The sequence below is a fragment of the Malaclemys terrapin genome, chromosome 10 (assembly GCF_027887155.1).
Source record: "Malaclemys terrapin pileata isolate rMalTer1 chromosome 10, rMalTer1.hap1, whole genome shotgun sequence".
Classification (NCBI taxonomy): Eukaryota; Metazoa; Chordata; order Testudines; family Emydidae; genus Malaclemys; species Malaclemys terrapin.
In genome coordinates, this window is record NC_071514.1 from 61881312 (window position 1) to 61909195 (window position 27884).

General features: G+C 44.2%; 1 protein-coding gene across 2 annotated transcripts in view; it reads right to left on the reverse strand.

The window, feature by feature from the left end:
• Nucleotides 1-3266: 3266 nt before the first annotated feature.
• Nucleotides 3267-27884, reverse strand: part of TMEM114 (transmembrane protein 114) — a 32410-nt gene continuing 7792 nt past the window's right edge. The window contains exons 3-4 of one of the 2 annotated variants that reach the window (XM_054042678.1): nt 10580-10717; nt 3267-3727 (exon numbers count right to left, since the gene is read on the reverse strand). In XM_054042678.1, the coding sequence (XP_053898653.1) occupies nt 3495-3727; nt 10580-10717 (371 nt within the window). In that variant the 3' untranslated portion in view covers nt 3267-3494. The remainder of the gene's footprint in view (nt 3728-10579; nt 10718-27884) is intronic. The other variant, XM_054042679.1, reaches the window with a different exon arrangement.

Genomic DNA, 27884 nt, shown 5'->3' on the forward strand with positions numbered 1-27884 from the left:
TTTTAAGGATTTTTCATAAACTCTCAAGGAAGAATAACGCTGTGCCATCATCACATCCAAATAGTGCAGGAAGTTCTAATAAGGAATTAGGGGAAGATTTTTAAAAGCTCCTAGAAGACACAGAAACATAATCCATTAGTGATTTATGGTGACAAATTCATTTGTTTTGTACTTAGTTCAGACCACTAAGGACCACTCCAGACCACTAAGGACCACTCCTTTATACAAACGTATATATTTATATTTATAAAAACTTTGTGCAACTACAATTCAGATGTTTTATAGAGGTACTTTGAAAGCATATCATATTAATATATAATAACTCTGCACAGAAAGCTGTCTCATTCCTTATGGAAAACGTATGTCTTAGTTCTCCTGTGCTTTTGTAAATCATGGTCAGCTGTGAGATGTCATTTTAGGGGGTTCATCACAATTCAGGCCCATTTTAATGGAGTAGCGGTAATAAATATTCAGAGATCAGCATGAAGCTGCTGTTTACAGTACGTTTATAAGTAACTACATTTAGAGTTACATGATACAAATTTTGGCACGGCATTAAATTGCGATTTCACACATACAGAGATTTTTGTTACTACTCAGGTGCTGAGTCTAACACATAACATTTAAAGGACCATACTCAAGTGTGTGTAACTTTGGTAATGAAGGATTTTCCCTACTTCCATTTTAAAGCAGTTACTATATTTTTGCACTGGTAAAGTGATTGCATGTTGATAGTACACAGCCAGAAATGTATCCTGCCTAATTCAAGTGCACGGCAACATGTTGAAAATACAACAACACTGGAATGTGGTGGGGTGAGATTTTCAAAAGCACCTAAGTGACCTTGGAGCGCAAGACTGATTGACTGTCCATAGGACTTGTGCTCCTAAATCACTGAGGAGCTTTAAAAAATCCTCCCTGTATTTCATCCTGATGAAAAGGAGAGAGAGGGTTTTGTGGGTAAGGCACTGGACTAGGAATCAGAAGATCTGGTTTGATTTCTGGCTCTGCCACAGACTTCCTGTGAGGCTTTGGGCAAATCACTTAATCTCTTTATTCCAACTCCATTAAATTCCCTTCTTTCCTGCCTTAGCCTGTTTACAGGGCTGGTTCTTTGGAGCAAGGCCTCTCTCTCTCTCTGTCCATACAGCACCTGGCACAATTGGACTCTGCTCTCAGCTGCGGTCTCTAGGTGCTACAATATCACTAATGATGCAGTTTTTGAATACAAAAAATAATAAATTGCTATAACATTTAACAGAAGCAGGTGAGAACAGTTATCCCCATTTTCAGTAATGAAGAAACTATGGTGCAGAGAGATAAAGGGACTTGCCCAAGGTCCCATTGCACATCAGGGGCACTGCTGAGACGTGACCGCAGCATCCTGACTCTCAGTCCTGTGCTAGATTTGCACAGTCTCCTTATTTCAGAATGGTTTTCCATGCGTCCATTTCATCTGGATCACTACACTGAAGTCATAAAGGAACACACATCCTTAATAGGAATATAGTGGAGCATTAGACTCAATATGGGCTTGATCCAAAGCCCACCGGAGTCACTGGGAGTTTGACGGTTAATGGCACTGGATCAGGCCCTCTATTAGGCATTATTGGCCAGGATACTCCGCACAGAAGATAAATTTCAGCTGAGCTGTATGTATGATTTTGCACAAGTTAAATACATCCTACCACAATGCATCAGAGTTTCCACTGAAATTATAAATCCAGATGTAGAAACATGTTGGAGAACAAAGTAAATGACAATGTTAAAGTATCAGAGAATCATAGAATGTTAGGGTTGGAAGAGACCTCAGGAGGTCATCTAGTCCAACCCCCTCCTCAAAGCAGGACCAACACCAACTAAATCATCCCAACCGGGGCTGTGTCAAGCCGGATAAAAACCTCTAAGGATGGAGATTCCACCACCTCCCTAGGTAACCCATTCCAGTGCTTCACCACCCTCCTAGTGAAATAGTGTTTCCTAATATCCAGCCTTGACCTCCCACACTGCAACTTGAGACCTTTGCTGCTTGTTCTGTCATCTGCCACGTCTGAGAACAGTCTAGCTCCATCCTCTTTGGAACCCCCCTTCAGGTAGTTGAAGGCTGCTATCAATCCCCCCTCACTCTTCTCTTCTGCAGATTAAATAACCCCAGTTCCCTCAGCCTCTCCTCGTAAGTCATGTGCCCAAGCCCCCTAATCATTTCTGTTTCCCCCTGCTGGACTCTCTCCAATTTGTCCACATCCCTTCTATAGTGGGGGCACCCAAACTGGACACAATACTCCAGGTGAGGCCTCACCAGTGCCAAATAGAGGGAAATAATCATGTCCCTCGATCTGCTGGCAATGCTCCTACTAATACAGCCCAAGAATCATGCATCTCAAGAATCCAACTAGCAATGTGTAATAAATGGTGTGGGGTAAATATCGTCTACCATGTAAAGTGAGTGCTATGTTTTGAAGGAACTCCCTTGAAATTAGAAATACCTGACCTGGCTTACAGGTTTCTTGGGCTGTTTCATTTCTAACATTAGCTCTGTGTGTGCACATTCACATGTGTGTCATTAAAAAATAGAATCACAGCTATGCTATAAAAGATGAAGGTCTCCCATGTCTGAAGTGAGATGTAAGGGAACAGAGAGAATCTGTAATTAGTAAACATTGTTAATTACTAATCTGTAATTAGTAAAGTGTTAATACCACTGATACTTACTGAATTGTACTTCAGACCAAGTCCTACTACTGTACCTGGGATATCACTCAGTACGCTAGAAGCCTGAGTACTCTGGATTGTCATGTGTGTGGTTTAGGTCACCCTTCAAATACTCTGAAGTCCATGGCACCCTAGATCACTAATCTGACTCTCATTCTGTGCAGTGAAACTGTGCTAGGAGATACATTTTTATTATTCATGTGTTTTTTGTCTTTCTCACTCTTTCTTAACCAGGCTTCAGATATATAGAATCTATATAAGAGCAGACATGAAGGTCACAATGTCTAAGGGCTGCTTAGTAGCCTATGTACAATAAATGTAGTGATGGTCTCAGGCCAGCTATTAAGGGAGAGAAGCTTCCATCACAGCTAGCACTAATTGGCACCTTTGTTAGGAGCCTCAGCAGAGGCCTAGGATTAAGTGGGCTGTGGAGACAGGACGCCAGTGCAGTCATGAGACACTCTGTCAGGGGCAGTTGGCGGGGGAAAGGAAAGAGGAGAAGCTGTGTTGTGCTAGATCTGCCCTGCAATAAAAGGGGACAGCTCAGTCTCTGGGCTTGTCTAGTGAGCACTAAATACACACCATTTATTTTCTTTTAAAGACACAAAGGTCACCTCATTAACATTTAACAATGAACTGTTGCCATAGTGAGCACTGCACATTGGTTAAGAGACGAGCTAGCTGAGCAGCATGGTACGCTCAGGAGTAGCTTTGCCATTCTTCTTATCCACAGTCAGTTCACCTTGTTAGATTCCACATTATCATTAGGCTGCATTGCTGCTTCAGATCCTCTGCTCCCGTCTCTGTTTGAGGCCTACCACTCGGGCAGCCAGCAGGAACGCTGCCCCAGTCAGCACCTCTGCAATGAAGGAGACCCACACAAGCACCAAAGACCAGCCAAACTTGATGTCAACTTCCTCCAAGAGATTGTTCCTTCCCAAAAGGCAGAGAGCTTCCTTGAAGGCAGCCGCTGAGTATGCGACGTAGACACTGATCCCAGTGAGCGTAACAAGGCCTAGAGGAAACACAAATACAGTATAGTGTTGGAGTCCACTTGAGTCAAAACTGCGTGGTTAGGACTCTGCTAGATCTCCTTTGCCGTCCCTCCCTGTATACACAGGCAGGACTCTCTTCTGCCCTGTTTTTGTTTCTTGTCAATGTCTCTAGTTTTGTTTTGGTCTCTGTATCACTTAAGTGATTAACCAAAATGTAAAACAGCATGTTTCCTGATGTACATCTAATGATGTGTGTTCAGACACCTAAAAATATACAGCCCAACTTACAAAATTGTATTATATAATGGGCCTGATTCGCCCCTGCTTTGCGCCTTATATAGTTGTGTACTCATGTGAAAAGTGGGTGTGAATGGGAGTGTTTTATAGACACTTTGCACAGCTGTAAATGACTACACCGGGTGCAAGTAGAGAACTGGTTTATACATTTCAGCTCAATGATGATGCTTGTATTTAGGCTCAAATTTTCAAGTGTGGTCTCTGATGTTGAGTCCCCAGCTTAAAACTCCTTGGGCTTTACAGAATTTGCAGAATTGCTGTAGCTGCGTTGGCCCAGGATATGAGAGAGAGGAGGTAGGTGAGGTAATATTTTTTATTGAACCAACTTCTCTTGGTGGAAGGCACAAGCTGAAGAGGAGTTCTGTGTAGCTCGAAAGCTTTTACCTTCCACCACCAGAAGTTGGTCCAATAAAAGATACTGTCTCACCTACTTTGTCTCTCGAGCCTTATGGTCAGCTCCTGGACTGGACTGGAACTGCTCACCACTTCCAGAAAATCAGACTGTAGGTATGTCAAGAAAAATCCAGGTGCTCAAAATAAGCATCCACATTTTTCAAGAGTGGCTGCATAATTTGTCAATTGCTGCAGGACGGGTGGTGAAACCCAAATTCAAGACAGGATCGCAGTATAAGTCTGTTTAGGAGGGGCATGCTCCCTCGGGACAGCTCTGTTATTAGGTGCAGTGTATAGAGCCTGCTGTGGAATCAGCCTCATGCTGCTTTTCCCATGCAGATGCAGAGGGGACTTTTTGTCCAGGGAGAAGGAGATTTCCACCTCTGCAGCATGTTCCCCTAGCTCCGTACAAGGCCCCTCCCAGGTGCTTCTGTTCCAGTGAGGACAGAAAGGGCTGAGGGCAGGGAGGCCATCTCAGCTCCTCCCAGATTGTCTCCCTGCTAAAACCCCAAGAGAAAACTCTAAAAGTTAATACTCCCTGACTTCCCTGGGCTGGCTTGCCTCCCTCTCCCACCACCAGCAGCAGTGAGCAGGGCATCCTTGCCCCTGCATTTGCAATGGAGTCATGCATCTGTGGAATTTAGACAAAGGGTGGGGCCTCCATGTAAATGGCCTTGTTCTCCAGACAATTGCTAAGATCCATGATATCTGGGGGCTGGAGCCCCAGGCCTTTTCTGCACAGAGGTGGGAGATACCCTAATCCCACTCCCCGATGGAAGAACCCGAGGGAGCAGTGTACATTAAAATTCTCAGAGCTTCCTGTCCCCTGCTTCTGTATAGGGGAGGATGAGGCCTTAAGCTGGTGCAAAGCAATCAAGAGTTACCAAGCCAGGTGTTAAATAGAGAAATTCCTCCTAGTGCACATGGCTAGCATAAGGCCAGTCCGTTATTGAAGTCTCACTTTCTCCCTCACTGTCATAGGGTAAGCAGGGCCTCTAAAGTCCCAGCTCTCACCTGTGCCTGGCTCTTCTCCACCTGGATCATGTGACTGTGGGTGGGGAGCAAGGCCTGCTGGGAAGAAGGAAACAGGATAAAGGGTGGAAGAGAGGTGGCAGGAACAGCCCACTGGATGATTCCATGGTAATTAGAGTTTGCAGAGTGCTTAGATGTGGCTTTCTGGTAGGAGAGAGCTGACAGAGATCCAGCAGAAGCCTGGGAAGCTCTCCAGACACAAGAGTTGGCCTGGAGCTGGTGTGTCTCCCTGCTGGCAGAGTAGCCTAGAAAGGACTGTATGGAGGATGTGTAAGAGGGTCTAGGATGCTGGGAAGTGAGCTAGTGTAGGGAATAGCCCCAGTGAAAATGTAGAGCCTATAGCTGAGGAATGCTTTTTTGTTTAGGCTCTCAAGGCTAACTAACAAAAAGGCAAAAGGACCTGGGTTCCTCTACATCTCAGCTGTGCCACCTGAAAAGGCTGCAATTATGTGACTAAGGACTGTGGTCCAGAGATGGTGAAGTTATCTGTGGAGCACTTAAAAGAGAAGATTTGTGGTGGTTTTGTTTGTGCTCCTGTTTGCCTAGGAAGAAGAGATCTAGTCTGACCATAGGTCAAATTGCCCTACCAGCCTGTGAAAGACCTCTTTGGTGGGAAACTGAGGCACAGATGCATCTGGACATCAGAGAAGTAAAACACATTCATACTCTTGGTTGAAGGAGTGCATGGGGCTTGCTAGACCTTAGCATGAGGGTGAATCTCTTCCTCCTTGTACACAAACTGCCAAATAAGGATGAGGGGATTATTTTCATGGGGGTTTGGGGAAGGTCTTCTAGATTCTGATACTCTAACCAGGGTGGGTACATTTAAGAGGTGGCAAGCTAAAGTGTTCCAAAACCTGGAAAGTACAAACTGTGCTGGCAAGGAAAAAGCCCTGGTGTTTGTGTCTGCAGCCTAAAGCAGTGGTTCTCAAAGCCGGTCCGCCGCTTGTTCAGGGAAAGCCCCTGGCGGGCCGGCCATTTTGTTTACCTGCCGCATCTGCAGGTTCGGCCGATCGTGGCTCCCACTGGCTGCGGTTTGCTGCTCCAGGCCAATGGGGGCTGTGGGAAGTGGCGGCAGCATATCCCTCGGCCCGCGCCACTTCCCGCAACCCCCATTGGCCTGAAGTGGTGAACCGCGGCCAGTGGGAGCCGCGATTGGCCGAACCTGCGAACGCGGCAGGGAAACAAACCAGCCCGGCCCGCTGGGGGCTTTCCCTGAACAAGCGGCGGACCGGCTTTGAGAACCACTGGCCTAAAGTATCTCTTCATATTGTTCTACATTGTCAATCAATATAGAACAGCAGATAAAGTGGCACTCTGTATAAAACTGTGTGTGCTACACTAAGCTACAGCATAAGAATTTGTAGTTACAGCAATTTACACCAGCTAAGGTTCTGGCTCAAGATTTTCCTTTCAACTGAGCTCTCAGAGCTACAGCATTCAGTGGGCCAAATGAAACCCAAGTGGAAAAACTAAATTATAAATTACAAATCTTCTGTGTCTTAGCTTTTCACTTAACACTATCTTCAGTGGTTTCCCAATCCCCAAAATCTGTTGTGACACTGCTCTCATGCATGTCTATTGAATGGTGCTTCCTGAACAGCTGCAGAAACAAGGAGCTTACATGATGAGTTGGTCTTGTGAAAGCACAAACAGTGATGTGCACTTCACTCTGCCCAGAGCTCCCAAAGCCCTGAAATAGTTGCTTGTTTGCTTCCAGCAACTCTTGTCCTCCTTCTCTTTCCCTTTTAGAAATGGGATATTCTGATTCACTGACCCATGTGTAATTGGATCCTAATAAAGCAGACATGACTAGTGACCTGCTGAAATGGCCATTATCGGGGATCGCCTGGACGTTCCTCCTAAGCTCAGCCTGACCAAAGGGTCAGGACTTGGCAGACAGACAGAGGTGGGTGGCAGGCAGCATGGTCTTGGTTGGGTTTCAGCAGCATGCCATCTGCTGGAACTGCTCAGCAGGTAGGTCTATTCCTGGCCCACTTATCTGTTCAGTGCTGCTGCTGTAACTGTTGATTTGGGGGGAAAGTAACAAGCAACTGTGGAGCGGCTGCTATAGAGCAGTGCTCTGCAAGAACCTTCAGCAGAGTGATCTAGGCTAAGATGGACTCCTGTCCCCCACTAGCCCTGGGAGGGTGGGAAGGGCGTGAGACTGAAGTTTTATTGTTGGCATTAGTGTGACCAAGGAAGAGCGCCTGTTTGACTGGGGGGAAACTTCTTGTGTTTTATAGCAAGTGGTAACTGGTTATAAACTATCAAAAGCACATAACATCAGAATTGTGGGGCAAAATTCTGTATACTTGGCTATTCCTTTTATTAGGATGTATTACCCCCTCCCCGTCCCCTAACTCTATCTTCTGCTTAGAGTATAAGCCTGCACCCTTTGCTGCTAAGTTCTGAGCACACCAATATGTGATCATTTTTGCAATCACCAACTTCCACTACACTTGGGTTTAGCATTCTTGTGGACTGTTAAAAACAGTTACCAAGTACCACTGCAGAGCTGGCTGCATTTCTTGTCACAGGTGAAATATTCCCTATAATCCTACCACACAGGGCTGTTGTCAAGCTGTGTGTGTGTGTGTGTGTGTGTGTGTGTGTGTGTGTGTGTGTGTGTGTGTGTGTGTGTGTGTGTGTGTGTGTGTGTGTGTGTGTGTGAAGTTGTTGTACTGTAGTGAATTAAAAAGGCTTCTCTGGCCCTTTCCAACCATTTTACTTTTATACTATTGGTGGAAGAAAGTTATGCCTAATCTAAAATACCTCACAGGGTATTGTGAGATTTAGTTAGTATTGTTAAGTCTTGCCCTAAGTAGCTTGTATATCACTTTGAGGTACATGGATAGAAGATTGCTATTAATGCTAATGTGTGGCAAGGCGGGTATTTATAGGCTTGTTGCTCTACCAAGGCAATGTATGTTATGAAAGAACATTGCATTAAAGCTGCTGCCATGTTTCTTCTCTTTTTCCAAGAGAGAATTCATTGATTTGTGTGTATGCAGTTCGCTCTGGTATTGTGCGCACAATGTTAATCTCATGCCTGTAGCAAATTCCCTGGAAAGAAGTAGGACTAGGAAGTAGGGATCAAAATCATACTGGAGGTTTATAAAATAAAGGATTACACTCCTCATTCAAGAGATTCTGCTTGTAAATTTTGCTTTGGCTTGCTGCTCAGATTCCATAGTGAGCACCACTGTAAAACACTGATTGCATGCAGGTATTATGGTGATCAGTTAGACATTATTAGATGTCAGAGTATCCTGGCCTGCATATCTCAACTCTTGCCATCTGAACCTATCAAAATGTTTGTCACTGTAACAAGATATCAGGTTCCAGATATCTAGGCAGAAATGCAGAGTTGTTTTGCTGACTCATGCTGATGTCATGTGCTAGGACCCTGAACAGACTCAATTACTCTTACTCAGTGTCACCCAGACCACGTGGGTCCTATTCGTAATTAGCTTAAATCCAGATGTATACAGGGAATTAAATCTGTCTCTTTGAGCAGCTGCAGAAATAGAATCCTGCAATAGAAAACTGTAGGACCAACCTTAGGAGAAAGCTTAGTCTGAGGCCGGCTTTGTTGTTAACAATAAAGGCAAATCCCAGACAGGAGTTTAGAACTGCTCCAGAGCGAATGTGCACTGTTAGGAGAAGAGTGGGAGCCCCATCTGCTTACACTCTGCTTTCCACACGTGCTAGGATGGAGCAGGATTAGACACTGGAAACTCTAAATATGATGATGGGAATTCTCCTATTTATTACCGTCTACGTTGTATGATCCCAAACCCCTACTGGCAGAGTTTACCTTAGTATCATGGGGAAATATAAACTGGCCAAAATGGAGATGAGTTAAAAGTGGGTGCAACTACCAGGAAGGAATGTCTCTCTCCTTGTGATGGCCTCACCTTCCAGCAGAATGGGCCCTAGTGCTTGGCATCTCTGGAAAATCAGGCCCTTACACTGCAAGCCATTGCTAAAGACAGGGTGCTTTGGGATGCTCCAAGCAAGTGTAGATGACATGGTGGTTTGAGAACTTACAGTGGCCTGTCTACAGTGATTCTTCCACCATTGCTGTTGCTGATGAAGCTGTACATGTGCTAGGGCAATGGTAGCTTTCCTTTTAAAAACAGTCAATGTAGAAATGGGTAGTGGGAGGCTTGCGTAAATGAAGATGGCGCAGGGCAGTCCGTTTCAGTTAGCTTGCAGTTTGATCATTAAAACGTTAGAGGGGATTAGAAGTGGCTTTAATGCTCATTCACACTGGGTCACAATCTGGCTCGCTGCTTTTTGATTCCACCAAATCAAAATCCTTACAATAGGAGAGGGGGCAATTATTAATCCAGCTCCAGGAATCCTCACCTCCTGCTCCTAAGTAAAAACACTCTCCCTAGAGTACTGATAGGGACACTTGAAGCCTTGAACCTGTTTCTGTTAATGTTATTTGTGTTAACTGGAGCCATTCATGCACGGTGCTGAGCAGAGAACTGAGGGCATTTGGTACCTCACAGGGCTGGGTGGTAGCTTCCTAGCTCAAAGCAAATAGTAAGAATAAAATAAATGAAATAGCTGGACAGACCATGTAAGCCCCAATTTACAGGCCTGATACAGAGTCCATTGAAGTCAATGGAAATCTTCCCACTGATGGCTGTTTTTGTTTGATTGGTTTTTTTCCTTGAGCTTAAGATCAAGCCTTAACTCACTACAGTTCAAAGTTGTATAATGCCAAGTTTCATAAATTCCAAAGCCTTTTGCATTCTACTAAGATTTAAAAAAAAAAAATCTTGTCTCTAGAAGAGAAAACTGACATAACATTTGCCGAAAGGGTATTTAACCTTTCAAGGATGAAGATACTGTGTTCAAGATGTCTCTCAGTCCTCCACGAGACACAACTATATGTAACTTTCTGCTATTCCTTGTTGTAAATGTCAGCTGATTACCTCAGAATCCACATTACTAGCTTGTCAATCTGCAAGGAGACGAATGAGAAAGCACATGAAGTGAAGGCACTCGGTCTGAAAGCAGACACTTGGCTGGTTCTGTTCTCATTGTCTCTTTACCCTCTGGTAGTTGAAGTGCTACAGTTCTAAGCTGTCACCCTTAGTCTCATTAACAAAAAATAGGACTCAGTACAATACCTCCAAAAAGAAAAAGCCATCCCGTCATTAGAAGCAGCAGGTAGGCCCTGGCAAGAATACTAATAAATCCAGTCATTCCTCCAAAAATCATCAGGATCAGGCTGAGAGGCAGCAGGATTACAAATGTCCCATGCATGTCTAGAGAGAAATGAAAGTTATCAATGTTTCATTATCACTGCCATTGATTGTATTACAGTAATGCCCAATCAAGATCAGAACTTTATTGTGCTGGGTACTGTACAAGCACATAGTAAGGCCATCCCTGCTCCATGGAGTTTACAGTCTAAATAGACAGGATGAAGGGTGAGAGAAATGAGATGTGACAATGAGATTTTGATCCCTTCACTTAGACTTAGTAGTACTTTATTCAGTGAACAGCTCTACTGATTGCACTTCTCATTGTGAGTAAGGGTATCAGAATCTGGCCCATAGAGATCAAGGTGATGGGTTGCAAGCTTCATGTTAGTTCCAGGTCTTGGTTTTCTGAGATTCCATACAACATGGAATATTCTTAGTGCTGACTAACTTCAAAGACTCTGTGATAGGGATGAGAGGTTACTGACATAATGGGACAGCAGATGGCTAGGGTGAAACCTGAAGTGGGTGCTCACTGTCAGATGCATCTCAGAATTCCCTTGAAAGACTCGTGTCAAAGCTTTTAAATGACAATTCTGCACAAGGCAATGGTCAGAGGGCTGAAACTCTTCTGATTCAAGATAATTTTTCATCCTGTCTCCCATCAGTGTTGCTGATTTCTTCTCTTCAAACGCTGGGCTTTTACCTCCTATTCTCAATACTCAGTTATTCCTGCTTTTTATTGTAAGTGCTGGGGTTGGAGAAGAAGGGGGGAGCATAGTGTGATGGAAGCAGCAGGGACTGGGATCCAGGGCCCCTGGCATCTCTTCTCATCTCTACCATGGTCATGCAGGGACCTTGGTAAGTCACAGGTTACTGGCCTCTGTGCCTCAGTATCTGGATGTGGGTGATGTGAAGGTTAACTCATTAGCTTGAAACCTTGGTTTTGCCCACGCACCAAGCCTGTTTGAAAGGCTTTGTGCGAGAAACCAGCACAATGGCTGAGGAGGACAAGCCAGAGGCAGAGTTCAGCGCACCTGCCAATCTCAGGCTACCATTCCTGCCCATGGATTGTAATAGCGGCCACATTCCCATTGAGCAACCACCACAGACCCCAGCTCCAGTGCACCCTGAGTGCCAAAGGGACTCAATTGATAGCTTCTGTTTCCCAGCCTTTCCCATGTAGTGGTACTACAGGGTTCTGCTATATTTTGGTCCTGCAGCTACTGAAGGGCTAAGAGGACTTGTCCCTTAATAGTTGTAATGCAGTTTGAGATCCATGCATGAAAGGCATTCAGCAGAATAGGCGAGAGCCCCATAAACCACTGGGGTTGCCCAGGGGTAAATCAGGGCAGCATTAGTCCACACACATACCAAATTGTGAGCATGCCCACATCATCATTATCTGGAACATAGGCAAGTCCTTTCCCTACCACCTCCTACTAATGCCAGGGCTGTATAATAAATACTCTCCAGCTTCTGAGGACACTGCAGGAATATTTATCCATTAACTTTAGTGACAGCATAAGATTATCTAACCCAGCATGCCTTCCCTTTTCTGCTTAATATTATTTTAACCAGCTTCTTGCTCTTCCACCTTTTGTTGTAGTGCCCTATTCTGTATAGGTTGGTTATGCAGTGTGTGAGACCGCTCTGTCCCTCTCCCCTTGTGGAGTGTCCCCCCGCACATGCACACATTTCAGTCCTTCAGGGGGAAGCAGTCTCTTTCATCTTAGTCCTTCTCAGAACACTGAGCACTTCCATTAGCTCATTGAAACACCTTCTTTGTCCTCAGCCCAGCTCCCTTAATACTTCATCACGTAGATTCTCCAGACTTGGACTCATCTTTGCTGCTGTCCATGGAATCCTCTCCAAAGCCAAAGTTCCCTTAAGTGGTCTGATAGCCTCCCACATGAACCCATAAGCCTTTTGTCCTTACCTTTGTCCTACTTCATCCCAGCCAACCTCTCTATGTACTTAACACGAGTACACTACCCGTGTAATCATAATTTAGCCTTCCTGTGCATAAACCTTATGATCATCTCCAGTTATATAACCACATATTGGATTTTTTAGCCCACCACACCTCTGCCTTGCTTAAAGCCTAAGATGGATGATGATCACCATAGGCGCCGACTTCTAGTTTTCCCCAGAGGTGTTCCAACCTTGCTCCGCCCCCAAGGCCTCACCCTCACTCTGCCTCTTCCTGCCCCTGCTCCGCCCTCTTCCCACGAGGCTCCTGCCCACTCGCTCTTGCTGCTCTCTGCCCTTCTCCAAGCCTTTCCCCATGGCCTGCCGATTAGCTCATCAGGGCACTGCCAAACAGCTGATAGGCAGTGATGCCACTGAACAGCTGTGGCTGATGGGTGCTGACCATCCATTTTTTTTTTTTCCGTGGGTGCTCCAGCCCCTGAGCATCCATGGAGTCAGCGCCTATGATGTTCACTTCTTGAAAAACTATTCAAAATTTGTTTTATCCATTTTTCAATGGGTGGCCCCGGGCCTTGTTTACTGCACACTATTCAAACCCTGCTCTGAAGACAGAATTATTAATTTTCTCCTGGGATTTTCTATGTTGTTCATCACTGCAGTGTCAGAAGGCATCACAGAACGTATTTTATTTTCAATATCCCTGTGAGATGGAGTGGCTATATCCTCACTTCACAGATGGGGAACTGAAGCACAGAGGTCAAAGGTATCGATTAATTTTGAGTGCATAGGACCTGACTTTTTTTCTTTCCCAGAGAAATTACCATTATATAGCACTTAATATATATGCAAACACAGCTCCTGTTGGCTTCAATTGCAGCTGTGAATGCTCAGCTCTTGTGCAAATCAGACCCCAGGGTCTCAAGTCAGGTCCCCAGAAAATGAGGAACACACAGCTAGTGACCATTTGTGAAAAGTTTGGTTGAAGTGACTTGCCCAGCATCACACAGTCTGAGGTAGAATCCAAGTCTTCAGGACAGGATTCAACTTCTTTACCCATGAGGCCATCCTTTATCTTCCTGCAATCCCTTGCCTCAGTCACTGCACATCTTCCACCTTCAACAACTGAGGCAGGGGTCCTACCGACAACAGACTTCTTCACTATACAACCAGGATTCATCCCTAGAGCAGGTCTATCCTGGGCTCTGAACAAGGTAGAATTCCAGTGGCGGGAGGGGAGAAGGGGCGGGAATTGTGATCATGTAATTAAAGACACACAATGCATGCTCACAAAGGGGCTGAATTAAGGTTGCCCAGATAGGAAATGCCAGAATTAAGGCTAACTTTGAATACCTGACTCTTCAGTCTTAATCTTTTAATGTTGCTTTGTACATAATTATTATAGAGTTCTTAAAGAAAAATGAAAAAATAAATTCCACTATGTGTCATCATACCAACCCCTACATGGGTCATCAGCAGGGCTGGAACCTTTAGATCATCACACAGACCTCTGCTATTTGTGCTAACTATGTAACTGACAGCAATAGTAGGTTATCATCTTCTAGGTGGACCTGCAACTTTGCTAGTGGGTTTCACAGTTATTTGCTGGCTGAAGAGGAATGGGGAGAATCTTGGTTCCATTCCAGGCCCTGGAGGGAGTGTTCTCTAATGGGCACAGACTCTTCTGTCCCCTCCCCCTCCAAATTTTCTTTGTCCACGTCCTGGATCCCTGTCCCAGTCCCACTATCCTTGCCATTCCAGTCTCCACTCCTCAGGTTTCTCATCCCAGTCTCCTTGCTGAGTCAGTACCAGTCTTCTCTTCCCCCACCTCTCTGGTTTGGCTCTTGTCCCCTCTTCATTTGAACTGGACAGCTTCCTCCTTCACACTGTGGGGGGCCTAGCATGGGAAGCCTTGAAAGACAGGCTCCCTGTTCTCACTTCAGGTGTCTGAACCTGGAGCCAGAAGAGCCCACAGCAGTCTTAGTTGCAATTTCAAGGACAGTCCTGTTCAGACCCAGGCTGAAACATGTCCAGTGCAGGGAATCTCCAGGGAATTCAATATTAAAATGTAAGTCTCTATTGAGCATGTGCAAGCAGCAGTATTCTCCCCCCTCCCCCCCCAAAGGCTTATGACTTGAGCAACTCTTCACAGGGAAGGCAAAAGGCTTATCCCTGATACAAAGGTCATCCTCTGCCAAATTTCAAGTCCCTGCTACAAAAAGTGGCCACTGGAGATGTTCCAAAAAAAGGTCTTCAGAACTCTTTGACATGGGCAAAACAACATTTTTCCTAGCCACCCTCTCAGAAACAGCTGAATCATTTTGGCTGAAATTTTCCAAGACAATTAACCATTTGGGTTGCTAGATAACTCAGAATGAAAGTTTGACAAAACTATAAACAACTGAAAGCAGGGTCTTACAATGGGAAATGTTGGGCAACCAGCCCTGCCTACAATAGACCAATAACTAATAATATTCACACCAGCACTACTCAGTTTCCTAGGGGGATCCAACAAATACTTTTCTGTGTCTTCTGTTAATATTCTGTCCTTCTGCTAAATCGACATAGTTTCTTGTTTGCTTTTATTCCCTGCAGCTGTTCACTGGGTTAATGGTTGATCTGAATTTTTTCCATAACCCTTGCATCTCTCTAGCTATCAGTCTTTTAGATAACCATTTCATTTAGTACATTTGCCTTATCTTGAGTCTTTCCTCCCATACTAAATGTTTTACATTTGTCTGTGTTGACCTTTTCACCCTGACCCACTTTGGTGGGGTATTCTAACAGCTGTGTAAACAGAGTTGCTATTTTCCTATTGCATTGAAACTCCCTTCATAAACCTTCTTTATTCATATCCATCTCTCCCCCTCCTAAGATCAAGAAGCACCTACCTACCATGATCTACATAGCTCACCCCAAGATCAAGAAACACACTCTCATTCCCATTGCTACTGTCCACCTGCCCCCAAGGATGGTCAGCAGCCCACTCTGACATCCAGATGCTGAGATCCACCTGCTTGCCCCATTGACACCTACCTGCCAGCTGCTGCTGCAACCCACCTAGTCCCCTTAAATCTTACCTGCCTATTTGGTCCATTCTATAGCATGATATAGGTTGTATGCTGCAGGAGAGAGCAATCGGATCTCTCAGGGACATGTACTCAGAGTGGGGGAGATGAGCACACATGGGGAGACAGGTATGTCTCAAACATGGGGTGGAGGGAGCACAAGAAAGAAGTGACTCTGCACAATGAGTAGCTCACCAACTAACTCCACCACAACCCTGCTCTCCCCACGATAGGAGAGGGGAAACATTCCCGGGGTAGAGGCTGGTATCATAATCCTACGGGGCCATGATCCATGTGGTCCTTCCCCTACACCTCAACCGTCTGCCTTTATCTACATGACCCTATAATGTAGCTTTCAGATGTGGTGCTTCACATGATCATCCCCATAAAATCATTAACCTCAACTACCCCATGTTTAGGCTTCCTGAAGATTAAATGCACTATAGGGTTGCCAGTAGTGGAGCAGAGTTTAAATGTAATGGGCCAGACCTTCAGTTAGTATAAATCAACAGTTCTCCATTGAAGGCAATGAAGCTACACCACATTACAGCAGCTAAGGATCTGGCTCTGACACTTTGGGGTCCACCCAGAACAGGAAGGGGTTATGTCACCACCTGCCCTAGAACTTTGGCCTCTTTGTGCGGTGCAGTTATGGGTTTATTCCCTGACACCAGTAGCCTGCTCATGAGCATAAGGTCTCACTTTGGCTCTCACCAGCCTCGTTATGCTTTGCAGATTGATACCAACTGCCCTTGCAGTCACAGGTCTCCCCAAATGCATTCTTCCTGAGTTCTTAGTTACCAGACACTCAAACGGTTCCCCTCTGATTTGTCACCCCAAAGGTGTGAAACCAGATCCCCATTATCAGTTCACTTTGGCTCTCCCACACTGCACACCAGATGAAAATAAACAAAGTTTGCAGAGAATGCTCTTTAACAGCCAGTGACTCTCTCAATCCACACGCTTTGAATGATGAGTATGACCTGTCCTGAATCGACATACCTCTATTAAAGGAACCTTGGATCTAACTCTAAATGCTGCATTGGTTGGAGAAGTTTAAGACTCCTGAAGATTAAATATACTTGTGTGCATTAATGCAGTTTTTCTCAAACTTTTGTAGTGGTGACCCCTTTCAACTAGCAAGCCTCTCAGTGTGACACCCCCCCCCCTTATAAATTAAAAAAACTTTTTTTTATATATTTAACACCGTTATAAATGCTGGAGGCAAAGCGGGGTTTAGGGTGGAGGCTGACAGCTCATGACCCCCCACGTAATAACCTCACGACCGCCTGAGGGGTCCCGATCCCCAGTTTGAGAATCCCTGCGTTAATGCTTTCTGGTCCTCAAGCTAAAGTTTACATTGGATGCAATCTTCAGCAGATGGATGGTCTCCCCTTAGTGTTACTGATCCCTAAGATGCTCTCTGGAACTTCCTTGGACAGTAGATTGATACGTTTGACCAGCCATTTGTTCTGTTGCCATCTGAGAAACCCTAGGAATCACTTTGGAGCTAAGCGTGCCAGGTGTCAACAAATGTTAAGAGCCAAAGGAGCTTCAAATCAACTCCCACACAAACTAAAGGCTATGGCTCAGTATGTCACTTAGAGTTAAACTCTAGTTGGTATTCAGTATGTACCACAGAACCTAACATGGTGTGTTGAGTGGCAGTAATAAAAATATCTCCAAAACTGTCCTGGAACTTAATTCCAATGGCCTGGGTTCTGGTAGGGGGGCTGGGAGGAGTGATAATCCTGCATTCCTGGGACACAAGAAGAGCAGGCTCAAGCCCAGCCTTCCGCTTCCAGTAGACACTGAGCCTGATTCTGCTTTCATACTAGTTTTACATCTGCGTAACTTCAGTGACTTCAATAGAGTTATTTTACTCCTGCGCAGGTCAGAGGAGAAACTGGCCTTTTGGGGGCAAAGCGTAATATCACTGCAACTAAATTAAACGAGTAAAAATGTAATGGCTCAATTCTACCCTCAGAACTGACATTGCTGGGAGTAGCACCATGTAAACAAAGGCTATCATTGGACCTGTAGAATGAGACCATGAGCAGCAAGGCTGACTTCATTCCAGATCTGTTACCTGCTTCACAGCTTCTCAGAATGCTGTCCTTCGCTAGCTGATATAGCAGGATAGAAGGGCTAATGAACAGTTGCTTTCCTGTCTCTAGTTTGACTTCAGTGAGTCAAGGTCTTAACAAAATGTTCTGGATTTAAATATAATAAGCATGTTGCAAGAAGAAGTGGATCTGGATACAGTACGTCCTCTTGTACTAAAAGACAGAACCCACTGCAGAGGGAACAGAAATCCACTTCAGGCTATCCTTCTTCCAAATGGATTCGCAAAGTGATGGAGCACTTTCCATGTCTAACCATGCAGGCTTGGCTAGCTAATGTTAATCTCCAGTTACAGTCACACGCAAAATCACACAGACTCTTTAATGCCTTCTCCACCAGAAACAAATTTGAGGGATAGCCTAGGTCAGACGTTCTCAAACTGTGGTCCGTGGACCACCACTGGTTCGCGAGCTCCATTCAGGTGGTCTACAGATAGTTCCCTATAAGGTACGTGCCTGGGCGGCCGCACCAAAGAGAATGAAGGCCCACCCACCTAATTAGTGGAGCTGCACAGGCATGGCTCCACTAATTAGGTGCCTGGACCCTGGAAAAGATGCACATGTAAGGTGAGGTGGTGGCCTTGGGGGGGGGAATAGGGGGTAGGTGGAGGGGGGCAGTGGGGTGAGAAGAGGGGGTGGGGGGAATTTGGGACATGCAGGGCTGCGGCAGCCAGAGAAAGAGGCGACTTTCCCCAGCTCCAGGGCTGCAGCTGCCAGGGAGAGATGGCCCTCCTTCCCAGCCTCAGCTCTGTGGCTGCTGTGGTGGGGGAGAGACCCCCTTCCTTCCTAGCCCTTGCTCGAGGGCTGCTGCGGTGAGGGAGAGAGGCATTAGAAAGGTAAAATATTAAAATATGAGTTGTGTGCTTTTATTGTAGAATAAAAAATCTGAATTTTATTTTTTATATATATATATATCACTTTTATCCAAAGCACTCTACAATAGTTAGCTAACGGTACAAACAACATTTGGAAAGATCAGTAAGTGGTCCGTTGAGACCCTCAGCAATTTTCAAGTGGTCCGCGAGAAAAAAAAGTTTGAGAACCACTGGCCTAGGTGAAACCCAGGCATCCTCCCAGGATGGAGTACTGCTCTTTCTAGGTGTGGTATTGGGTTCCAGTGGCTTATAAGAAAATGTGGTGATTTGAAATCTCCTAGTTAATTGCGCAACATCAGGTTAAACAATGCATTTAGCATTTATACTTTGTGAATCCAAAGCCTAATGCCCATTTTGTTCCACTTCAATACAGTCAGCCATTGCCTGGGAAACTTTTTCTGAAATGCTGCCATGGAAACTGTTCAGTGATCCAAACTCAGGCCTTCTGGATTGTCATTAAGCTATTACACTGTGCCATACGTGACAAAACTGTCTGCGGAAGGATGCCATTTTAAATAGCTTTTAGAACACTTCTGGCCTCAGTGATCCGTCAATGCAAGAGGCTCAGGTGTGATTCCTGCTGATACCCACTCCATTTCCTGAACAGCCTGTTTTGTTTTTATTTGTTCATTTTTTGTTTTCACTCTTTGTTGGACAATCTCATCAGTCAATCAAACTAAATAATTCAAATGTTTCTGGAAAACAAATGCTAAAACTTACCAAAGTGGCCAAAACTAATTCATTTCAAACTTCAACCAAATGTTTGCAGGAAATTTCTTGCAGTATTTGTCCAGATCTGAAAATATTTTAAAGTGATCATTCAAGATGGAGTTGATTATTGGAAGTAGCCCCTACGAGCGTTTACTGAATTAACTCCATTTACATCAGCTGATTTCCTGATTATGCCAATTTAGGATCTGGCTCTATATTTTTAACTCCATTCTCTGCTTAATCTTATTGTGTTGACTGCAAAAAAAACTATTTTAAGGCGGGGGGGAGGGGGAATTTGGTTTTGAGTATCTGGCATAGCCATGCCAAAACTATAAAACAGGCAATAAGCATTACTGCCTTAGAAGGAAGAAGAAAATATCATTGTAGAATGACAATACATAATAAAATATGTCCTTCCCTTTCTCTCCCCAAAGCCCCATGTTCTGTTTGTTTTGAGTTGAGAGTTTCATTAGCCTAAAACATTCACCTAGTAGTGTGATTCATTTGGAGTAATAGTCACTGCAGATCTCTCGGAGTCTGAGATAATATCATTAAATCACTGAAGAATTTCTGTGGGGAACCAAGCACAGTAGCTCAGAAACAAATAAAATCAGTATAGCATACTAAATACCTATTACACGATTGAAGCTAAAAACACTTAATTATATTAGTTAATTTGTACCATGATGAACTGGCCCTTTAAGAAGCATGGTCCAACTCTGCACTGTTACTGATTTCAGCTTAGAAAGGAGGGGATTTTGGAGACTCTAATTCCAAGGGATCATGGGTACTGTAGGCCTGAGAGCAAGGTGTACTGGGAAAGGAGGCAGAGTCGTAAGTAAGATCCCTTAATTCATAAAGGGAACAAAACTGTTCTTGGGACTCTCCAGATGAAAGGGGGGCAGCAGCTCTGGGAGAGGCCTAAAGGGACAGCCACAGGACTGTGTAAAGTACCACATGGCAGGGGTGATGCTCTGACTAGAAAGCCAGAGTGATCCAACCCCAGAGAGGGGAATCAAGGGACTGGGCACCTCTGTTATACTCCGGAAAGGGGAGCAGAAATAAATAACTCTTTTTAAGGTGGACTAGTGGCTGGTGGTTGAACTGTCCTTATGCTGGAAAGATATGTGTCTTAATTTAGCCAGAGGGCTAAATGAACTTAGTTTGAGAGGGAAACAGAGGCAGCAGCTGCTGTGTTATCATAACTAGGAGGTAAGACATTGCAGCAAAGATTTATTGTCCCTCTACAGGAAACATTAAATTCCCCATAGCTCTATAGCTCCAAGCAAGCTAATGTTAAGAGGTACTTCATGTAAAAATAATCTAAAAAGCTGATCCATGCCCAGCTGCACACACTATTCTCAAAATCATAACAAGGAAAGCATTTTCTCCTAGCTATATGGATGGAAAACGTGTGTGGCCATTAACACCTGATCACTGGATGGCTCTGGAGTGCCTAAGAATGGTAACAAATGAGTTGTGACAGGAAATCAGCCCTTGGCCATGAGGTTTACATTGTTTAAGTGACTTTGGAATTGACAATGATTTAATCATGTTTTGCTGGTGTCTAATGCATTTATTGCTTTGGTGCACACAGTATGTGAAAGCAAACCAGGATTTCAGCCATTAATAATGGTCTTCCCTCTAGACTTTTCTTCACTCTAATCTTTGTCATTTGGTTCCTTACATGCGATCCCCCCAGCCCTGCATCTGGATTCACATAGATGCAGAGCATATTGCAGGTTCAAGACATAAGATGAAAGATCATGGTTGCATTAAAGCGCCTCCCTACAGGCCTGTGGCAGTGCCCATTGGTTGGACCTCATACGGGGGGAAACTGGATCTGCTGGCATCAAAAGCACCATTTGGGCCAAAAGGCCTCATTCTGCTCAAGCAGCAAATAATTATACACTTCTTTTGACTGTATTTTTAAACCCAAATCAAAATAGAATTGAAAAGCCTTTATCAATTTACCGTTAGAAAATATAGCAAAAAAGCTACTGGCTAAAAGATCTTGGTGTACTAGCAGACGCCCATGATTTGAGAAGGATCTGTTTTGAGGGATCTGCAAACTATATAACATTCATATAAAATTGAAGTCACTTTTATTAAAATGTGTATATCGCTGTAGCACCCACAAGCCCCAGTCAGCATCAGGGTCCCATAGGGTTGGTGCTCTATATACATAGGAACACATGAGCTCTGTCCCAAATTGATGTTAGTTCAGAAATCAGTTAGGGTTCCTGTTTGTAGGATCTGGTCCTTAAGTTCAGTTCGAAGAGCTATATGCAGGGGCTGGGCTAGCTAATCAGTGCACAGTGGTGTAATACAGGCAGAGACTCATAGACTCTAAGGTCAGAAGGGACCATTATGATCATCTAGTCTGACCTCCCGCATGATGCAGGCCACAAAAGCTGACCTACCCACTCCTGGAAGAATTCTCTCCCTTGACTCAGCTGTTGAAGTCCCCAAATCAAGATTTAAAGACTTCAAATCTCTGAGAATCCTCCAGCAAGTGACCCCTGCCCCATGCTGCGGAGGAAGGCGAAAAACCTCCAGGGCCTCTGCCAATCTACCCTGGAGGAAAATTCCTTCCCGACCCCAAATATGGCGATCAGCTGAACCACGAGTATGCGGGCAAGATTCTCCAGCCAGACCTACGGAAAAAGTTCTCTGTAGTAACTTTTAATATCCCATCATTGACCATTGTTGCTAATTACCAGCGATGGCACGTTATTGACCTATTGACTAAAATCACTTTATCCCATCAAACCATCCCCTCCATAAACTTATCAAGCTTCATCTTAAAGCCAGAAAGGTCTTTCGCCCCCACTGTTTCCCTCGGAAGGCTGTTCCAAAACTTCACCCCTCTGATGGTTAGAAACCTTCGTCTAATTTCAAGCCTAAACTTCCCGATGGCCAGTTTATATCCATTCGTTCTCGTGTCCACATTAGTACTAAGCTGAAATAATTCCTCTCCTTCCCTAGTATTTACCCCTCTGATATATTTATAGAGAGCAATCATATCCCCCCTCAGCCTTCTTTTGGTTAAGCTAAACAAACCGAGCTCCTCGAGTCTCCTTTCATACGACAGATTTTCCATTCCTCGAATCATCTTAGTGGCCCTTCTCTGTACCCGTTCCAGTTTGATTTCATCCTTTTTAAACATGGGAGACCAAAACTGCACACAGTACTCCAAATGAGGTCTCACCAGTGCCTTGTATAACGGAACCAGCACCTCCTTATCCCTACTAGAAATACCTTGTCTAATGCATCCCAAGACCGCATTAGCTTTTTTCACGGCCACATCACATTGCCAACTCACGGTCATCTTGTGATCAACCAGGACTCCGAGGTCCTTCTCCTCTTCCGTTACGTCCAACCGATGTGTCCCCAGCTTATAACTAAAATTCTTGTTAGTCATCCCTAAATGCATAACCTTACACTTCTCACTATTAAATTTCATCCTATTACTATTACTCCAGTTTACAAGGTCATCTAAATCTCCCTGCAGGATATCCCGATCCTTCTCCGAATTGGCAATACCTCCCAACTTTGTGTCATCCGCAAACTTTATCAGCCCACTCTACATTTGGTTCCAAGGTCAGTAATGAATAGATTAAATAAAATCAGACCCAAAACTGAACCTTGAGGAACTCCACTGGTAACCTCCCTCCAACCTGACAGTTCACCTTTTAGTACGACCCGCTGCAGTCTCCCCTTTAACCAGTTCTTTATCCACCTCTGGATTTTCATATCGATCCCCATCTTTTCCAATTTGACCAATAATTCCTCATGCGGTACCGTATCAAACTCTTTACTGAAATCGAGGTATATTAGATCCACCGCATTTCCTTTATCTAAAAAATCTGTTACTTTCTCAAAGAAGGGGATCAGGTTGGTTTGGCACGATCTACCTTTCGTAAAACCATGTTGTAATTTGTCCCAATTGGCATTGTCCTCAAGGTCCTTAACTACTTTCTCCTTCAAAATTTTTTCCAAGACCTTGCATATTACAGATGTTAAACTAACAGGCCTGTAGTTACCCGGGTCACTTTTTTTCCCCTTCTTGAAAATAGGAACCACATTAGCTATTCTCCAGTCAAAAGGTACCACCCCCGAGTTTACAGATGAATTAAAAATGATCGCTCACGGGCTTGCAATTTCTCGCGCCAGTTCCTTTAATATTCTCGGATGAAGATCATCCGGTCTGCCCGATTTAGTCCCATTAAGCTGTTTGAGTTTGGCTTCTACCTCGGATACGGTAATGTCAACCCCCACTCCTTTATTCCCATCCGTCTCGCTTCTACTATTCCTCAGCCTTTCATTAGCCTCATTAAATACTGATGCAAAATATTCATTTAGATATTGTGCCAGGCCTAGATTATCCGTAATCTCCACTCCATCTACAGTCTTAAGCGGTCCCACTTCTTCTTTCTTTGTTTTCTTCCTATTTATATGGCTATAAAAATTCTTACTATTGGTTTTAATTCCCCTCGCAAGGTCCAACTCTACACCGCTTTTGGCTTTTCTCACTCCATCTCTACATGCTCTGACCTCAATAAGGTAGGTTTCTTTGCTGATCCCTCCCATCTTCCACTCCCTGTACACTTTCTGTTTTTTCTTAATGACCCCTCTGAGATGCTTGCTCATCCATCTCGGTCTAAATCTCCTGCCCACGAACCGTTTTCCCTTTCTCGGGATACAAGCCTCTGACAGCTCCTGCAACTTCAACTTGAAATAATCCCAGGCGCCTTCTGCCTTTAGATCCCTAAATATGTTAGTCCAATCCACTTCCCTAACTAGTCCCCTTAATTTATTAAAGTTAGCCCTTTTGAAATCGTAAACCTTAGTCTCCGATTTAATTCTGTTAATCTTTCCATTTAGTTTAAACTGAATTAGCTCATGGTCACTCGAGCCAAGGTTGTCCCCTATAACCATTTCCTCAACTAGGTCCTCACTACTCACCAAAACCAAATCTAAAATGGCATCCCCCCTCGTCAGTTCAGCAACTACTTGATGAAGGAATTCATCAGCTATAACGTCTAGGAAAATCTGACCCCTATTATTGTTTCTAGCATTTGTTCCCCAATCTATATCCGGGAAGTTAAAGTCTCCCATGATTACACAGTTCCTATTAGTATTTACTTCCCTAAAAATGTTAAAGAATTCTCTGTCCATATCCAGGATAGATCCTGGCGGTCTATAGCACACCCCAAGCACTATCCCATGGGAGGCTCTAGTAGTTCTTTTACCCAGTGTGTGTTTTGCCCAGACAGACTCCGTCTTATCCATTCCATCACTTATTATTTCTTTATAGTTTACTTCATTATTGACATACAATGCTACTCCCCCACCTTTACCTTTGATCTGGTCTTTCCTAAACAGCACATACCCTTCCACACCTGTACTCCAGTCATGACTACCGTTCCACCACGTTTCAGTTATTCCTACGATATCTGATTTCATTTCTTGGACCAGGAGCTCTAATTCCTCCATTTTGTTACCTAGGCTTCTTGCATTGGTGTATAAACATCTTAATTTATGCCGTTTGGCCTCTCTCATATTTGTTATCCCATTTGGTATGGACACCGTACTGCTAGTATGACCTATTAGTCTAGTATCCATCCCCCCGCTCCTCCTTATGTCCAGTCTCGTCCCCCCGGCTATATCTGTTCTTATCTCATGGTCCTCCTTCTCAATGTTATAATCTGGTGCGGAGATTAACTGGACATCTCCCAACCTTCTCCCCCAAATTTCTAGTTTAAAGCTCTTTTGATGAGATGAGCCAGCCTTCCTCCCAGAAGTCTATTTCCTTCCCTACTCAGGTGAAGTCCATCCCGTGAGAAAAGTTTTCTATCCCCGAAAGCCTCCCAGTGGCCATACATCCCAAAGCCCTTTTTATAGCACCACTCGCTTAGCCAACTATTAATCATCACAATCCTGTCACCCCTTTGCTGCCCTTCTCTAGGAACAGGCAGAATCCCACTGAAGATGATCTGAGCCTCGATTTCCTTAAGTGTCTTCCCCAGCCTGGCATAATCTCCCTTGATTCTCTCTAGCGAGAACCTAGCCGTGTCATTCGTTCCTACGTGAAGGATGATCAAGGGGTTCTTATCTGCTCCTTTTAGGATTCTTTTCAGCACTGTACAGCTTATAGTAGTATGAGCATGTTTGCCCAGAGTCAGGTTTCCTTACTTCTTGAAAACTGAAACTCAAGTTTATAGCAGACTTTTGTCAGAAAATGCTAACAGAAGGTGTGCAGTAAGGTATCTGCTGGTGAATTCCCCCTGCAGGTCAGGTTGGTTGTCATCTTCAACTGGGCCCAGTGTGGGGAGCAATTCTCATTAAAGTTGGTTGAAAATTTTTGAAATTGTGTCCATTTTGTGGAGTTAAAAATCATCTCAAATCATTACAGACACTTTTTGCTTAGCAAAAGTTAGGGGTTTTGGTAAATTAAAATGTATTTCCAATATTTTTTCATAGTAATGAGAGAAATTCCAAAAGTTGATTTTTTTCCCATTAAAAAATTTTTTTTCCTTTTAGACTCTTTGTTTTTTCCTCCCCCCCCCCCCAATGAAGGCAGCTCCTCTCCTCCCTCTCTCTCTCTCTCTCTCTCTCTCTCTCTCCTCACCTCCAAAACCAGAAACAGGAAATCACATTAGCAATTTAGGACAGACTTTTGTTTTGCTGCTAGCTGACAGACACCTTTTAAAGGAAGCTCTCACTGGCAAGTGCTGTTTAATCGTAAAGGTAACCACAGGACTCTAATTACTATCTAGATTATGATAAATGCATCTTGAATGCTAGTGCTTTCCTTTGTCCTACTGTAAAGGAAAAGCAACACCAGGTATTGCAGAACAACCTTTCCGTTCTGCAGAAGGTGATCTTCCCTCTGTATCACTCACTGAACCAATGCCCCAGCACAGTATTAAGGTAGCTAACTGCCAGGAGTTCTGTCTTTCAGATTTGATTTAATTCTCACAAGTAGTTAACAGTTTAGGTTTAAAGAGTCTATGGTCGGCTTCTGTAATAGTCAGTGTCCTGACTGGTTTGTACTTATGTAACTGTATCCTGACTAATGTATCTGAATTTCCCCCTGCAATAGTAGTTGGCTACAATATTTGCTTTCAACTTCCACCTGTAATCGTTGTGCTCCAGTAAACACCTCTGTTAGCTAAACCAAGTGATCTGTATATGAGCCATTAATAATGACTCATAAATTTTTGGATGCACTATATAAATATAAGCTATTTTGCTAGCAAGCAAGTTTCAGGCCCTTTGTATGGCGGATTTGTATCTACCGCCACATCCTGTGCTGCTGTTGGCAAAGTGCATTCTTGCAGAAATGGGCCCAAAAGCACAATTTGACCTGCACTCTCCATATGAGGCCAACAAGCTTCTGTCATGCCCCAAAGTCAAAACTGTAGGAAAAGGAACGATCGGTTTCTCTAAAGTAGAGAAGAAGAGGCATGAATGAGATCTTCTCTTCCATCATCACCACCAAGTGCTACTATTAGCAGGGCAGAGGAAAACCTACATCTCCAGTTGAGAGGAATTTTAGAAATTGCTGTGCGGGAACAAATGACTGGTTTATCTTGTCCCATATCTGACAGTGGCCAGTGTTTTAGAAGAATGTATAAATATCCCATGAGGTGTTTGTGGGGTTGGAGGGAAAATGAGAAAAGTGGAAAGAGAGGAAATGGAAGCCTAATGTAGAAGAAAATGTAGCTTGTGTCAATTCCATTAGAGAAATTGCTTGAGTAGCTTAACCATGTGCAGAATGACTTCTCCTATTATCAAGGTTAACAAGACGTGAGGTGATTACCTGAATAATGGCACCGGTAGCACAAATAGCTTTGGCTTACACACCTGATCTTTTCCAAGTTGTCAGGACTCAGCGGCTCCTGAGCTATTAGAAATTTGGGGGAGGGAATGCTAAGGCTTTTGACACTTCTGCCTTCACCAGCACTCCTGCTCTCATTCATGCCCAGTGCACAGATTTTTCCCAAGCCTTCTTGACACATCCAGTTCCATATTCAGCCTGAAACCAAAAGTGCCAAAAAAGGTATCTGAACATTTACACACCAGTTGTGTGTGTAGCTACAACTTCAGTGTGCTGCAGCTGTCTCTGTAAGAATTCTGCCTTCTAGGGCTCTGATCTGTGAGAGGATATTCAAGATGGAGAACCACAGAGTAAGAAATCTCTACTTTCTCTCTCATGGAGGGTTTATAGTCATTATTTGTCTTGCTGAATCTGAAATATGTCTTTCCATATGGAATGGGCATGCTGTGCTCACTACCTATGGAAGACATAACTTGGGGTGGAGGGCTGGGCTGCTAATTTCAGATCCAGAACCTCACATTGCCAAAGCTCATGGGTGTTCATATCTGGCTACAGCTCTAATTTAAAATGCTTCTGTTAGAGCTAGATTCTAGAATGGGCAATGGCTGAAAGACACTACTTATCTTCTCTGACCTTTATTTTCTCTAGGCCTGGCTAGATGTTTGGAGAACCCCTGTG